At 39.1% G+C, this 14,386-nt stretch overlaps 1 protein-coding gene across 7 annotated transcripts in view; it reads left to right on the top strand.

Moving 5' to 3' along the window:
- Positions 1-14,386, top strand: part of SATB1 (SATB homeobox 1) — a 93,701-nt gene that overhangs the window by 35,718 nt on the left and 43,597 nt on the right. For all 7 annotated transcript variants that reach the window (XM_075745852.1, XM_075745855.1, XM_075745853.1 and 4 more), the window contains 2 exons: positions 10,237-10,348; positions 13,014-13,468. In XM_075745852.1, the coding sequence (XP_075601967.1) occupies positions 10,237-10,348; positions 13,014-13,468 (567 nt within the window). The remainder of the gene's footprint in view (positions 1-10,236; positions 10,349-13,013; positions 13,469-14,386) is intronic.

Genomic DNA, 14,386 nt, shown 5'->3' on the forward strand with positions numbered 1-14,386 from the left:
CGCCAATTAAGCCTTCTATTTAAAGGGCGAGGAGATATGTATGTCTACATCTTAATCACTGCTGGGACTGGTTTGCAGAGACCTTCCCTGACTGGTTCAGTTATTACTAGCAGTGGTGGGAGGCACAGAGATCAGCGTGGTTATAAAACCTACCCAAAAGCTGAGCAAATTCTGTAGGTGCTGTAGCGTCACTGTCAGCAGATTTAAAGCTGAGGTACATCTGTGTTAGAGGACGCAGAGGTGTAGGCATAAAGATGCGTCGGGAGAAAATTACTTGAATTGGTAATAATTTTTTTACCTGACAGGAATGAAAGCAAAGCAGGACCCACATATTGAGAGGCAATGCTAAGAGATGAGCAACTCTCACCTTGTCAGACCAGACTCATTACATGTCTTCGCTCTAATCATAACTTAGAAGAGATGCATTTCTCAAACAGACTCTGAGCAAAACTCTCAAAGCTTGTTCCCTCCCCCTGCCTTTTTTTTTTTTTTAAATTAATAATTAGATTCTTCCTTTTTATTTCCAAGAAACGTGGCAGGAAAACCTAAGGCGAGGGCGAGCTTTGTTTCTTTTTCCTTGGACACTTCTTTAAGAACAGCACAAATAGTATCAGATTCCTCTGGTGCCTTGCAGCAGTGATCCGAGGACAGGTTTTTCCAGACAGCAGCAGCCTCAGACCTGCCTCACTCCAAGCCATGGAATAAACTACTCAAAAGGGAAAAGTTCTGTTCCCCAAGGGTGGGAACAGATGAAAGGTTCTCCTCTTATACACCTGTCTCTTAATTATTTATTTATTTATTTATTTTAAGTACTACGATTTCTTACATTGAGAGTTGCAGTTCTTTTGTAAGCCTGTGCCAGAAGAGGGGGGGAAACTGCGCTAAAGCATGCCCTGTGCCTGGCTGTGCCACCTTTCCAAAGGAATTGAGACTTTTTAGCAAACTGTCATACAGATGGATGGGTTTTGTGACAATGAAAACCTGAGGCACATGAGAAGGACTTTAGTGTCAATGGCCATTCTAGAGATGGAGAGGAGATTTCAGCTCCCTAAGTTTACCTAGTGTGTTTGTATTTGAATCAGTGTATCTAGACTCTCTCAGAATTGGGGGGGGGGGGGAGGGGGGGTGTATTTATACACATGTATATATGTATCACAATAAAATCCCTCCAAAATATACTTGCCAGCTAGTATGTCCCCAAGCTCTTAAAGCTGCGTTCCTTATTCTGCATTTTTGGTGAGGAGGAGCTTTGTGTGCTAAACCTAATCTAGCTACATTTTTTTTTAGTTTATATATTAAAATATAAGAGGTAACTAAGAAAAAAAATTAATAAATAGACCCTCAGAATGCATGTGCATATTCCACATGGAAAGTTAGCTGGAACATTTCTCTTTCAAGATACCTTCATTGAATCTTGCATCTTTTTTATGAATTCTTCAGAGCATCTATACTTTTCACAAACTTGTCAGTGAAAGGCAGCAACACAGAGGCAAAACTAGTATCTTGGCTAACATAGCTGCTTAAAATGTGACCTTCATATGATTTTACTTAGCAGAAGTTAAGAATCCATATCAAATTTCATACTATAACTCATTTTTCTCCTGACAAATTTTTACATTTTTCTCAGGACAGAAAGTAGTTTCTTCATGTGCATAATGAATGGCATAAATATCCTCATAGAATTTGGGTCTATATGATTAAGAATAATCAGATGTACAGGTGGCTCATAAAGAGACACATGGCCTGAAACAATAAATCTGACACTTAACCATTTAAACAAAGGATAGGCAAGGGATGTTACATTTGGCACTAGAGGGGTATTTAGGCAGGCAATCAGAGGCATGAGAGATGCACTGACTAGGAGTGGAAATCAATGTAGTTCAAACTAAAAGCTAGTCATACATTAAAAAAAAAAAAAAAAAAGTACATATCTAGTGCAAGAGATTACCATGGGATGTGGTCAAAGATCCAGCACAAGAAGTCTTCAGATCGATATCGGATGTTTGCTCTAGCTCAGCCACAGGTAACTTGGCTGAATTCAGAAATTGCTATATGAACTTCTAGGGTCTCTTTTTATGAAGAGTCCAAATAGATGCTCAAAATGGTCCCTTTTGGCTTTAAAAATCTGCAAAAACTTGTGTAGAAAAGGGAAAAGAGATCAAAGAAAAGGCTTATCCTAAACACCAAAAGAAATTCAGCAAGACAACTGTTAGTGCTACTGAGTCTGATGACTTCTTGTCTGGACATTGTGCCTTAGGGCTCAACTTCATGCCAGACATCTGATGCTTTGCCTAGCAGAACAGTGGAATCCGAGAAGAGACTTGCTGAAAATCATGTCCTATTTCCCAGCAAGGAAATCTTCCTTAACGTGGTGGATAATACTAAGCAATTTTGAAGAGCCTTTTACAAAATCTATAGTGAAAACAGCCATTGCAGCTGGTTGAAGATAGAACAATTATCCATGTCTCTATCAGGAGAATGTATATACTTCATTTTTGTTGAAAAGTTTTATGTGCCCAGAGCTGAATTTAATGCATTAATAGATCTAGAATGTCCCCTATCGCACTAAGTATTTGCATTAGGTTGGCATTTGGAAGCATATGCATTAGGATTAGTATTTCCAGATAGGAAACAATTCTGACCTGGCTGGAACAGAGTGGTTGGAAATAAAAGCAATCCACCTAAGAAGGCTGAAGGTGTCTCTTACTCGGATTTTAACCAGATCAATCTGTGAGATCTCCAAGGCCCCACCTCTCCCGACCTTTATTCCTGTACAAGAAATGCTGGTTTGCCCTGTCCACGTCTGTTGTGCGTGATCTGGATTGTCCTCCTGGGCTCCAGCTTCTTCTAGTCTCGTTCCTTGTGTCCCAAGGAGAGGAGGTGAGCATAGGCGTGCCGGCTTCACGTAGCGCATTGCCTAGTGTAGGCACAGCAGCAGCCTGGAGATTGTCTCCATGTTATGGAGCTGGGAAGGAGGGATGGAACTCACCCTGGAGCAGCTCAGCTCTGCTCCTGTGGGCTTGAAGTCCAGCCACGGTTGGAGCACAGCTTCTGGGTTTAGCTTAATCCAGCAGAAATTCTGCCTATGTGCTCTGAAATGGCTTTGTGATGGGCACCGAAGTAGAGGCAACAGCAAGAGCCCTTGAAAACGTACATTCCCAATTCAAGCTAAAAGAAGGGTTTAAAGCAATGTAGTTACTTCATGTAAGCTTTTTTAAGCAGCTTCCTGGCTAACATGGATCGTGCTTTCCTTACCCGTGGAGCTCTCTGGTTTCAGAGCTCTTCTGGCAAAGGCACTATCAGAATCAAAATATTAGGGCAATAATACACCCCTCAAAATATAGGACCATTTTCATTCCATGAAGTAAACCAAGAATTAACTTATTAATTATTGATTATTTTATATTTTATCCGCTTTTTAAGAAGTGTTTATCCAGGACTTTTACTACTAAGTACCTGCTGTTTACAAATAGCATGCAATAAAAATCAGGATTCTTAAAAAGATTCATGTCAGACATCTGACAATGAAGACAAAAATGTCTTATGTCTCCTTATCTTTTATGGGTTGAGGTTGTGGCTCCTTTTTCTTTCTTTTTTATAAGTCTAAGGCACTATGCCATAAAGCTTGTAAAGCAGTTATGAAGTCCTTCAAATCTGAATTAACATTTCCCACCTACCTACCTTTCTCTCTTTTAAGCTTTTAACCTTTGTAGATATAAGACTAGTATCTTGGGAAGCAGCTTTTTATTTGAGCTTTATTTATATCCGTCAGTGGGAGATGCTCAGAAAACATTGGGAGAATGCTGCTCTGTCATGCAGCAACTGGGAATTTACATTACAAAATGGTAAAAATAGTGCAAGAATCCGTTCCTTCAGATGCTGAATCCTCATTTCTGATTTGCAAAATCTTCTTGTGTGTGGGTATATTTCTATACGTATATAAGTGTACATGTATATATGTATATACGATTTGGGTTCTTTTTGGTTTATATCTTCCCTCACTACATTCAGTGTAGCTTTATTTTTATGTTAATACGTACATTTCTAATACTTAAAGACAACATAAGGCAGAAAAGGAGGAGGAGATAATTTAGGCTTTGCAAGGATAGGAGAAAGGAGGAAAGACGTGCTCATGTATTGGAAGAAAAGCTTGTGCCGTCATTTTAAATCTGCCTTTAGGTAGTTTTAACTTATATGACCAGCATTTGCCATGCAGATCCTTACTTCTCCTGACCCTGGCAACCGTATGGAGGTCAGATAGCCATCCAAGTGCAATGCCAAAGGCACAAACAAAAGTTTTTTTCTTCTCTGTCCATCTGTGGGTTTTTCCCTTATCCTACGTGTTTATAGGGCATATGACAACAAATTCCATTGCATTACTTGCTATAGTTCAAGGTAATGGACCAAGGAATTTAACATAATTCTTCATACGCAATTAAACTGTCCATTTCATGATTCCTTGTCCAAAAAACAGCTAGTAGCTGGATATATTTGGTCTGCTTTTATTCAGAGTGGCAGATGATAATTCTCTGCCATACCAGAACACTAGGAACAACATTTTGCCCTGGTTGGGTTTTTGCAGTACGTGGGCTGGCGTAGGCTCAGGCAGGCTAAAATCTTTTGATTTGGGGATAATCTTGTGTTATCCGGATGGGGCTTGAATGTTTCCTTCTCATTTGAAAAACGTTAACGTAGAGCCTCCTGAGAAATGAGCACTCCTAAGAGTTCAGCTTGTATTAAAACTGATGCTTGCAATTTCCACGCAAACAAAAGCCACTGATAGTGGCTAGGATCGGGGAAACAAAGTTCCTCTGTCCTTGATGAAAAGATCCTCCCCCCCCCACTCCAGTGCCCCCCAAATCTTTAAGTTCTGTTCTGTTCTGCAACTTTATCACTATTCAAGCTAGGTCTAGAGACAAAGGCTCGTAGCTTTTCTCTTTTGGGGTTTTGTTTTGTTTTTTAAAGACATGTTAGGGTTGCAGTGTTGGAACATGCTACCCTGATGGTGTCTGGGGATGTAAAGTGGAGGATTTATGGAAAAGAAAATAGAATAGAGCCTTAAAAGTTTGGCTTTAAAAAATGGAGCCGGTAGTTTGACAGATTGTTCAGTAAATGTTCATTTTATTGAGAATTATAAAAAAGGTGCTTAACGTCTCTGTGCCATTAATATAATACATTAAAAGGTTACTGTCAAGATTAGTGTTTCAGCTCTGAAAATTGACTGTAGGGTTTATGGGCAGCACTGTTCATATTCTGCTTGGAAGATGAGGTATCTTCTACTTACCACTTGACAAAACCATTATGTTGTTACAAGGCTTTATGCTGAAAAACTTGATAAATAGTAAAACATAAATAAAATCTCATTTGAAAAGCGGGAGAATAGTTGCTGTCTGTTTTATAGCCAGATTTAGCAGATGTGGGTTTGAATGTAAAACAGTTGTGAAAATAGCCAGTGTCAAACTAGTGCAAAATTAAACTTGTGGGGTGTTCTGTTTTCAGTGTCTCTTATTGTTGAAGTACTCCATTTCAAAAGCATGCATTCCTTCCTACAGAAAAAAAATCAGATTCCTTAGTTGAAATTAATTAGCATTCAGAAACCAGATAGCATGTTTTTGGGTATTCATGAGATCTCTGTTTGAAAAAATGTTTTTAACTTGTAGAAATGTGTTGCAACACACAGATGGGAAGAAAAAGAAAAAAAAATCTCTTTAGCAAGCACTGTGTGTAAAAGGAATATTACATTTTGCACGCTCCTGATTACCCTGTGTAAACAGTTTTTGACATCTGTCTTTATAGTTTTCGAGGAGAGGAAGACTTTGTTAAAAGAACCATTTTTATACAGCAGTCACCATTTCAGTCTTGCTTTACCTGTATTATGAAAGCAGATGGTCTGCATGTCTTTTGAATATTTATAACTATCAAAAACAATCTCTTGCTATTCACCCTTAGGCTTATGAGATGTCAGGACTGTTCTGGTTGAAAAAAAATCATCTTGGGTGTTTACAGAAAGAGGATTACATTAAGCTGAAATGACTATACATTTTCCAGTTTAATATTTGTCCATCAGCTGTTTAATCGTATTTAGATAATTGTGTAAATAAGTTGTTGCAGCCCTTGCCCCTTCCACTGAGCAGGCTTGAAACTTTAAACACCGATGAATGAGTTGCAAAAGAGCTCGGATTTTTTTTTTCCTAGTTAAACAACCTGGAAGGCCTAAATAAGTTTTGGTTACAATGCTCCTTTTGAGGGAAATGTTTCATTTGCAAAGGAATTCCCTATATCTAATTCAGCCGAGTTCTTTTAGGAAGCTGCTGTGTCTGTTACTCTCTGCTAAGTCTGTTAGCATGTATTTGTTCTGTGTAAATACTGCAGCCCAACTACCCCTTCATGAGGCATGAAAACAACCTCATTCTGCCCATATAAAAATAATTTTAAGGTTATTTAGGGGAAGTTTTGGGACTGTGGGGGTTAAAAGCTTTTTTGACTGGAAGCTGAGCAATCACTGATAACAGATTTTGCTGTGGTTGGTTGATTTGGCAGAAAAGCATGAACAGTTTTGGTTTAGATGATTGAATTAACCTGATTAACATTGTTTTTGTTGTTTTGCAAAAAGGACAACAGTATACTTTTAGCGATGATCGAACAATACTTCACCTGGTTGGAGAGCAGTATCAGAGGCAATGACTGAGAAATGCCTCCCGTGTAGCACCTGCAGCGGCGGCTGCAGCGACCAGCCAGCATGAAAGGCTCGGTCGGGTCCTCCCCGTGTCTTGCAGGACGCACCTCGCATTAGATCCTGGCACAATGTGAAAGGTGTCTGATGCTACCGTTTTATCGGGTTTTATTTGATGGGCATATGAAAAGAGTTCTGGTTGAGATTTAAGATACTTCCTCAGGGAGTCCTCCAACTTCTTTGAGAAACGATGGTGTCTGGTTTTCAAATCTCTGCTATTTAATCTTCCTGAGAGAATGGGATTTGGTTCAAACTATGCTGGGTGAACCTCAGTTGAACTTCAGAACGAATTCTATCCCTACCTCCACACAGTTGTTGGATGCCTAATTATAATTAACTTATTTGGCTAAAAAAAGAGCACTTGGGCTGCAGCAGATGGTATCATTCCAGAATAGTGGGATTTCTGTGAAGGTGGCACCATTTCAGATGAGATCTCCTGATTCTCAGAACAGGACAGCAAGTGATGTGGTTGGGGCGGGGGGAGGCATGGAGAGAGGGGAAAGAGGGAAATTTGGGATCTGGAAGTCTCACGACTTACTTTCAAGGATAAACTTCTAGGAGATACGTTAAGACTGCAGATCTGTGACCAGTTTTTGTGTTCTATCAATTTTCTTTGTGGCATGTGAAAAAAGAAATCAGATTATGAGTAATGAATGTGATGCATTTGAATATTTGTATTCATCATCCTTGTACACGGAAAACATCTGCCCCTGTGCCTCACAGATAAGGAATGCCTATGTAGAGTAGTACCTGACTATGATCTGTTTCAAATACAATCATTTTCATTTTGATTATTGATAAGTATAAGCCAAGACATGGGGAGCTCCTCACGTGTAATAAGAAAAACTTCAATATGCCTCCACTGTAGATCGGGGATCTCTGAAGACCCATTGGGTTAATCTTCAATTTGAGGCCTTAAACGTAGTGGGCATTTGTATATTTCGATTGCCATTAAAACATACAGGAATCCTACAGCAATAGGAATTATATAGGAATTTCTATTAGCAAAGTGCATCTCTCTGCATTGACGTGACTGCAGGTTTGGTGACAACATAATAAATAAAGCATAGAAACAATGAAATTCAATGTTGTCAAGTTATTTTCTGAGTTAACAAGGTAGTAATATTTTATCTGGCTTGTAAAATTTTGCCTTCAGTGAATTAGTAAATAAATCATTGATTCCTCCTGATGAGGATTCTTAGCGTAGGTAATATCACTTGAATGTTTGCATGAAGTGTTCTCAAAGAAAAAGCACGATAATTTTCATTTTAAAATGTGTTGATAATGTCTGTGAGTTTTTTTTTTTATCTACTTTGAAGAGCCGGAGCAAAATCCCAATATTAGCCATCAGAGCCTGAAATTCACATTGTGTCAAAGAAGCTAAAATTCCTAGCAGTGTTATTTAAACAGACCAGTCCCCTATTTGGTTGTAAAATAAAGTAACTGCATTAAATTTATTCCTGAAGAAGCAGGGGATGTCACAAACTGCCATGTCGTTGGCATATCTTCTTTGTAAAATGACATGAGAGGGACGACTAGGAAATCCTAGACAAATATCTTCATTAATAATAGGTAGTTTACTAAAATTATTATTAATGTACATGCTTTCATGCTTGCTAAAGTTATTTGGTCAGGAGAAGACATTTGAAAGGGGCAAAGTAAAATGAGAGAAAACCACCTTGAAGTCTAAATGGCATCCACAAAATATGCACAAGCTAGTATGGGATGGTGGCCCATTACATGTGCAGTTCCCCATTTTGCACATGCAAATCTGCAGGTTTTGCATGCACAGTAACTGTGCATTTGTATAATTTACCAGTTCAGACCCAAAGGACTTTTTAAACCATGCCTTGTGTATCATGTGCCCATGTTTAAAAAGGCTTAATCTGTAAAAGAGCTTAAACAATAATTTTGTAAGTATTAGACATTAATGATACTGCTATTATATTGGAAATTGAAATTGGGTTCAGCTGAGCTTGGTTCAGGTCATTCAGGCTAGAGTTGCAGTAGTCTATTAGGATTTCATTCTCCTTTTATGCCACTGACAAGAGGCTTCTAGCTAATTTCAGAAATGCCAGATTAATATCAAGGAATGGTAAGAATTTTGGTGATTCAGAGAAACATTAAAATAGCTGCCTGGTGAGTAGAGAGTATCCACATTTGGCATAAATAATACTGCCTCACTCTAGCAGTTCTGAGCCTCCACAAATAGCATGTTACTGAGTAATGCGTTAGAAAATGGTTATAATGAACTTCACTAAGATCAATAATCAAGGTACTTTTACTCAGAAGCTGAACTAGCCTTATAAAAGAAGACTTATAGTAATATTTATTGCATTTTTACTCCAAATTCTTTCTTCAAGTGGCTATTGTAGTTTGTGTAAGAAAGGGTAGATGCTGTACATCGATTTTACGACATCACAAATATAGCTAAATGTTACATGCTGAATAGCGAAGAAACATAATAATCAGGGCTTTGTCTTCTTGACTGTCATTGTTTTCTCAATATGCTGGACAATTCCTGTACTTAAGCTAAAAGTAACTGCTTTCCACATAGAAATCTAAAGGGTGGCAAAGTTCAGTCTACTGAAATTACATTTGCTAATTTTGTTGTTCGTACATCATATACTGAGTATAATCTTGAAGTCAGAGCATTATCTCATTTTGCAAGGCTTAGTCTTAATTGATTTTGTAAAAGAATGTACTGGAACTGAAAGTTTTATGCATTGTAAATTCCACTATTTTAAAATTGGTCAAAAATGAGCAGAAGGTAAATTTCTCACTGTAGCTATCTGATATCTCGAGAACCTTTGAGAAAAAATCATCTCTATCATCCTTTATTTTACAGCTAATACTCAGTTACAGAATTAGACATGACAATGAGAGCTTTTCATAAGCCTGTTTCTGTGAATCACTTAAAATACCCTGTTTAGGAAAAGCAAGTCCGGGTTCATTTTGGGTTGTTACATGTTTTATTCTACCATAATCCCTCTTACTTTATCCTACTAATAGGTCATTCAGATAAACTTTCATCCTATGATTTTCTGGTGTCTGCCCTGTGATAAGTGGCACAAAGGGAATGGGCATGGATAACTTGGGGCGTTGCTTGTATTTCTGGAGTCACTGTAGGATTTGTATGCCTGTAAACTTGTGGATATGTGAAGGGTCAATCAAATTTAAAAGCAGAAATAGTACCAACAAAATGCACTTTCAAGATTAGCATCTTCCGTCCAGAGCCCATCCCATTGCCTGATGTTTCTTGGTCGATAACTTTGTTCTTCCCTTAGTACCTCTGCTTTTTTTGCTCCCATTTACAATATACCTTGGTTTGTTTTTATGCTCAATTAATGAGTTTTATAAAAGGGTTTGGATGATAGGATTAAAAATGCAATACAGTTCTCAAACTCTAAAAATATAATGGTTTCAACAATTGAAATAATTTGTGCTTTGACTTGTACTGCTCTGTATTACAGATTTTTTTTTCTTCTCCCCTTTTCACATAGAGTATGATTTCTTCCATTGTGAACAGCACTTACTATGCAAATGTCTCAGCAGCAAAATGTCAGGAATTTGGAAGGTGGTATAAACATTTCAAGAAGGCAAAAGATATGATGGGTAAGCAAAAAAAAATTTTTTTTTGCTGTGATGGTGGATACATACCATTATGTGTCACGCTGAGGTCTGTCACAGTCATAAAAGAAGCCAGGTCCCCTCACGATAAGTTTAGGATGCTTTTGATGAGTAGGTGTAGAAAGTACATATATAGTGAAAGAATTCATTTAAATAAATATTTGCTATTGAAACAGCCAAACTGACTTGGGTTGCCAGAGATGTAAAGCTGTCATTCTGTAAATCTAGAGATCTTCTACCACCCAGAATAATTGTTTAAAAAACCTGTTCCTGGAACTGTGACGGACTGACTTTTTTAATGTATGTATTTTTTGTTGCTCTGACTAATGTATATTTAAAGAAACAGTCTTCTATAACTATCACTGCCTTCCAACAAGAATGCTATAATTTTACAAATTCGTATCTTTCTCTAACTTTGGGACCCTGATTTCAATTCATTTTAACAAATAGTTGTTGTGACAATTTGTTGTAGCAAGCACAAGTAAATTACTGGAGGAAAAAATCCATCACTGGGACATGTTAATTTTGTAATACCTTTTATCTTTCTGTATTGCCCCTTTTTAAAACCATTTCTTAAACCTGTTAACATAATTTTGAACACTTATGCCAGAAAATTTCTATGTAGTTTTCAACAGAATGAAGAAATGAGACCTCAATTTGGATTAAATTTTGAGCTTGACTTAGCTTTCAGTATTTGAAACAAAATCATTCATCTACCAAAACGGGTTCCTTGCCTTTTATAGCTTAAGGCTGTAATGAAGACAATGCATCACTTTTGTGATAATTGCTTGAATTACTATTCCAAGTGAATGGCCCACTTGGGTTGATCTCTACTTTCCGCTAGTGAAAAAAGGCGGCTTCTTTCCTTTATCTCCTTTGTACCTTCTGTGCAACACCAAACCCTTCTTCTGAGACCACCGAAGTCGGTGGTGAGATTTCGCTTGGTTTCAGGTGGTCCGTGTGCCAGGCAGCAGAGCGCCTGCGTGGGAGGGGGACCTTTCCGCACCATCCTCTCCCACCTCCGTTGCTACAGCGCTCCTGCATGGGGCAATCCCTGCAAAATTTGAGTTAGATGATGTGCCAAGACGGGTTCACCGTCCATTCATTCGGGGACAATGAAACCAGCGCATAGGAAACGTGTATGTGTGTGTGTGTGTATTCCTGTGTAACCTCATGCTGGGGGGAGGCCCCATTGCCCCCAAAGCCACAGGGATGAGGAGCAGCAGGTGCTCCACTGGGACACTGATCCAGGCCATGGGCACCAGACCTCTCTGCAGAACAACATGGTTTTTTTGTTTGGTTGGTTCGTTGTTTTTTTTTAAATTTCTGCCTATGACAGGACAGAGGAGGAAAGGCAGGGCTGTGGGTGTGAATCCAGGTGCCAATTTCTTCTTCCAGCTCTCATCCCTGTGGAGGAAAGGGTGGTCTTGCACGGAATGACTGTTAGTGAAGATCATACTTACTAGGAAAAGCTCAGACACTGCCTTTCCCCCCCCCCCCCCCAAAATATGCTTTACTAGTATAAGAAAAAAAAAATTGCTACAACACTTTTGTGAAGATACTGGAGTTTTGGATTTTAAATAAAGCATATTTTCTTAAGGCTATTTCCAGACCAGCATTGCTAAAGCTTTAGAACTGAGATCATTTAAAATGAAAAAGTGACATACATTGATAAAAAGGAGACTCCTTTACATCAGCCTAGAGTTATTTCATATTGTCTTATCATGCACAAGGGGGGAGCTGGAAGAACTCTTGTAGTTTAAAAAACTGTGTTGTTAATTAAAAAGGAGGGTGTGTCAAGGCAGATGAGTTAATATAAGAAAAAAATTCAACCATGTTGCAAGTCACTGAAAAAACCCCATGCATACATGGTTGCAAGATAAAGCAGCCCATCTGTGTAATTTACATAAATTATACTAGTTCCTAGCAGTCCCGTACAATTGATGCAGCATCTAGAAATTAGCAGAGCATGGGGAGGTCCGCACCCCACCCTGCTTGTTACAGATTTCCAGTGGCTGGGAACCGCAGATGTTGTGGCGGGGACACCGTGGGAGGAACAAAACCAGTTGCTGGGGGCTTCTCTCTCTGGTTGGGGAGTGCTTTCCCATAACAGCCCTCCTTACCCTTTGCACAGATGCTTTTACCGTTTCACCCGCATCTTCTGCAGCGTACAGTCTGGTACCCCGTCTCTCGGTTTTGACCCCTCTCTAGTTGCTTGCTGCCTTGTCTGAAGTCCCCTGCATCCATCGCTGCAGGGACACGCTCTGCAGCCACACGCTTGCAGTTCGGTTGTGTTGCACCTTTGCAAAACTCTCAGGAAGTTACTCCTTTGCCATACATGGTTTCCAGCATGTAGTTTTGCCTCTGATGTTCTTGCTGGTTCCTCCAAGGGCCCAGTGACAATGATGGGTGGTTTGTTGGATGTTTTTTTAGAAGAATATTCACTACAGCATTACTTGTAGGTATATTTTGAAAGCAAATAGCCACAACAGTGATGTTATGGGCCTGCTGATCTAGGCTGGAGAGTACAGTAAGTTTACACCTGAATACGCATTTTACATTTATTTTTATTAGCACATCTTGCAAAGAGTGTGAAATTTGTGATTTTCAGTCTTATGTTGGCTTTTTCAATGTTTCTTTTCCACCGTAGTTGAGATGGATAGCCTTTCTGAACTATCCCAGCAAGGTGCCAACCATGTCAACTTCGGTCAGCAGCCGGTCCCAGGGAACACAGCCGAACAGCCTCCATCTCCTGTTCAGCTTTCTCATGGTAGTCAACCATCAGTTCGGACCCCGCTTCCAAACCTGCACCCTGGACTTGTATCTACTCCCATTAGCCCTCAGCTGGTAAATCAGCAGCTGGTAATGGCCCAGTTGCTGAACCAGCAGTATGCAGTGAACAGACTTCTAGCCCAGCAGTCCTTAAACCAACAGTACTTGAACCACCCTCCTCCTGTCAGTAGATCCATGAACAAGCCGTTGGAGCAGCAGGTCTCAACAAACACAGAGGTGTCTTCCGAAATCTACCAGTGGGTCCGTGACGAACTGAAACGAGCAGGAATCTCACAGGCAGTATTTGCACGTGTGGCTTTTAACCGAACTCAGGTCAGTCGTCTTTTTTCTTATTTTTTTAAACCTAAGAGTACCTTCTCTCCATATATATTTAGTCATTATCACCTTTTAGGTCTCTCTCCTCATTTCTGCCTTGTCGCTTAGCTCCTGTGAAGGAACCGCGCTTCCTTGCAGGACCAGCGTCCACGTTGATACAGTACAGAAATCTTCAGTGACTGGTTTGTGGCAGTACCCGCTGTTCTTACAGACACCCTGGTTCCTCTCCAGTTGCGATGGTTTAATATCTTAACTTTAATCTTCCCTGGGAAGGACATGAACAGCTCTATGCAGAACCATTCACAAAGTCACCCAACAGATTGCCTTTTGTGATGCAAAGGTATAGCCGTACTGACCACATGCATGCACTGAACAACCTGTCTTCTTTCACAGGTGTACCCAAGATGGTCTTTTGTCCTCATTTGCATTTATTTTTATTATCTTCTAGTGAAAGTCTTAATAACGTCTTTTCAGGCTTCTGAAAAGATTGAAAAAGAAAAGCTTGATTTTTAGATGATCTACTCTTTTCGTGTATTTTTGTAGTTTGTTGCAAAAACAGTAGTTGCTGAGATTGCCGATGTCCACGTCAGAACATATACTTCAGCTCTTCAGTGCAGAAAAAACTAGCCCCAGCAAAGCTGATAAGTAACACTAAAATGTGTTATTTTTTACACCTGTTTTAGAAGCTAACCCTGTTATAATTTATTCTGCTCTATGAATTTAACTTAATGCCATGTTGCATGGAATTTAATCAAGCAAAAATTATGGAAGAAATGTCAGTATATCCAATGCAAATAATAAGATCTCAAAATTTTAGAAGTCTGATTTAACAGAAAATAAAATAGGATTTTTTTTTAAAAGGAAATATTTTAAAAAGACCTAGGTAAATTTGCTTTGATTGCACATTTTTAAACT

Source organism: Balearica regulorum, chromosome 2 (assembly GCF_011004875.1).
Source record: "Balearica regulorum gibbericeps isolate bBalReg1 chromosome 2, bBalReg1.pri, whole genome shotgun sequence".
NCBI lineage: Eukaryota > Metazoa > Chordata > Aves > Gruiformes > Gruidae > Balearica > Balearica regulorum.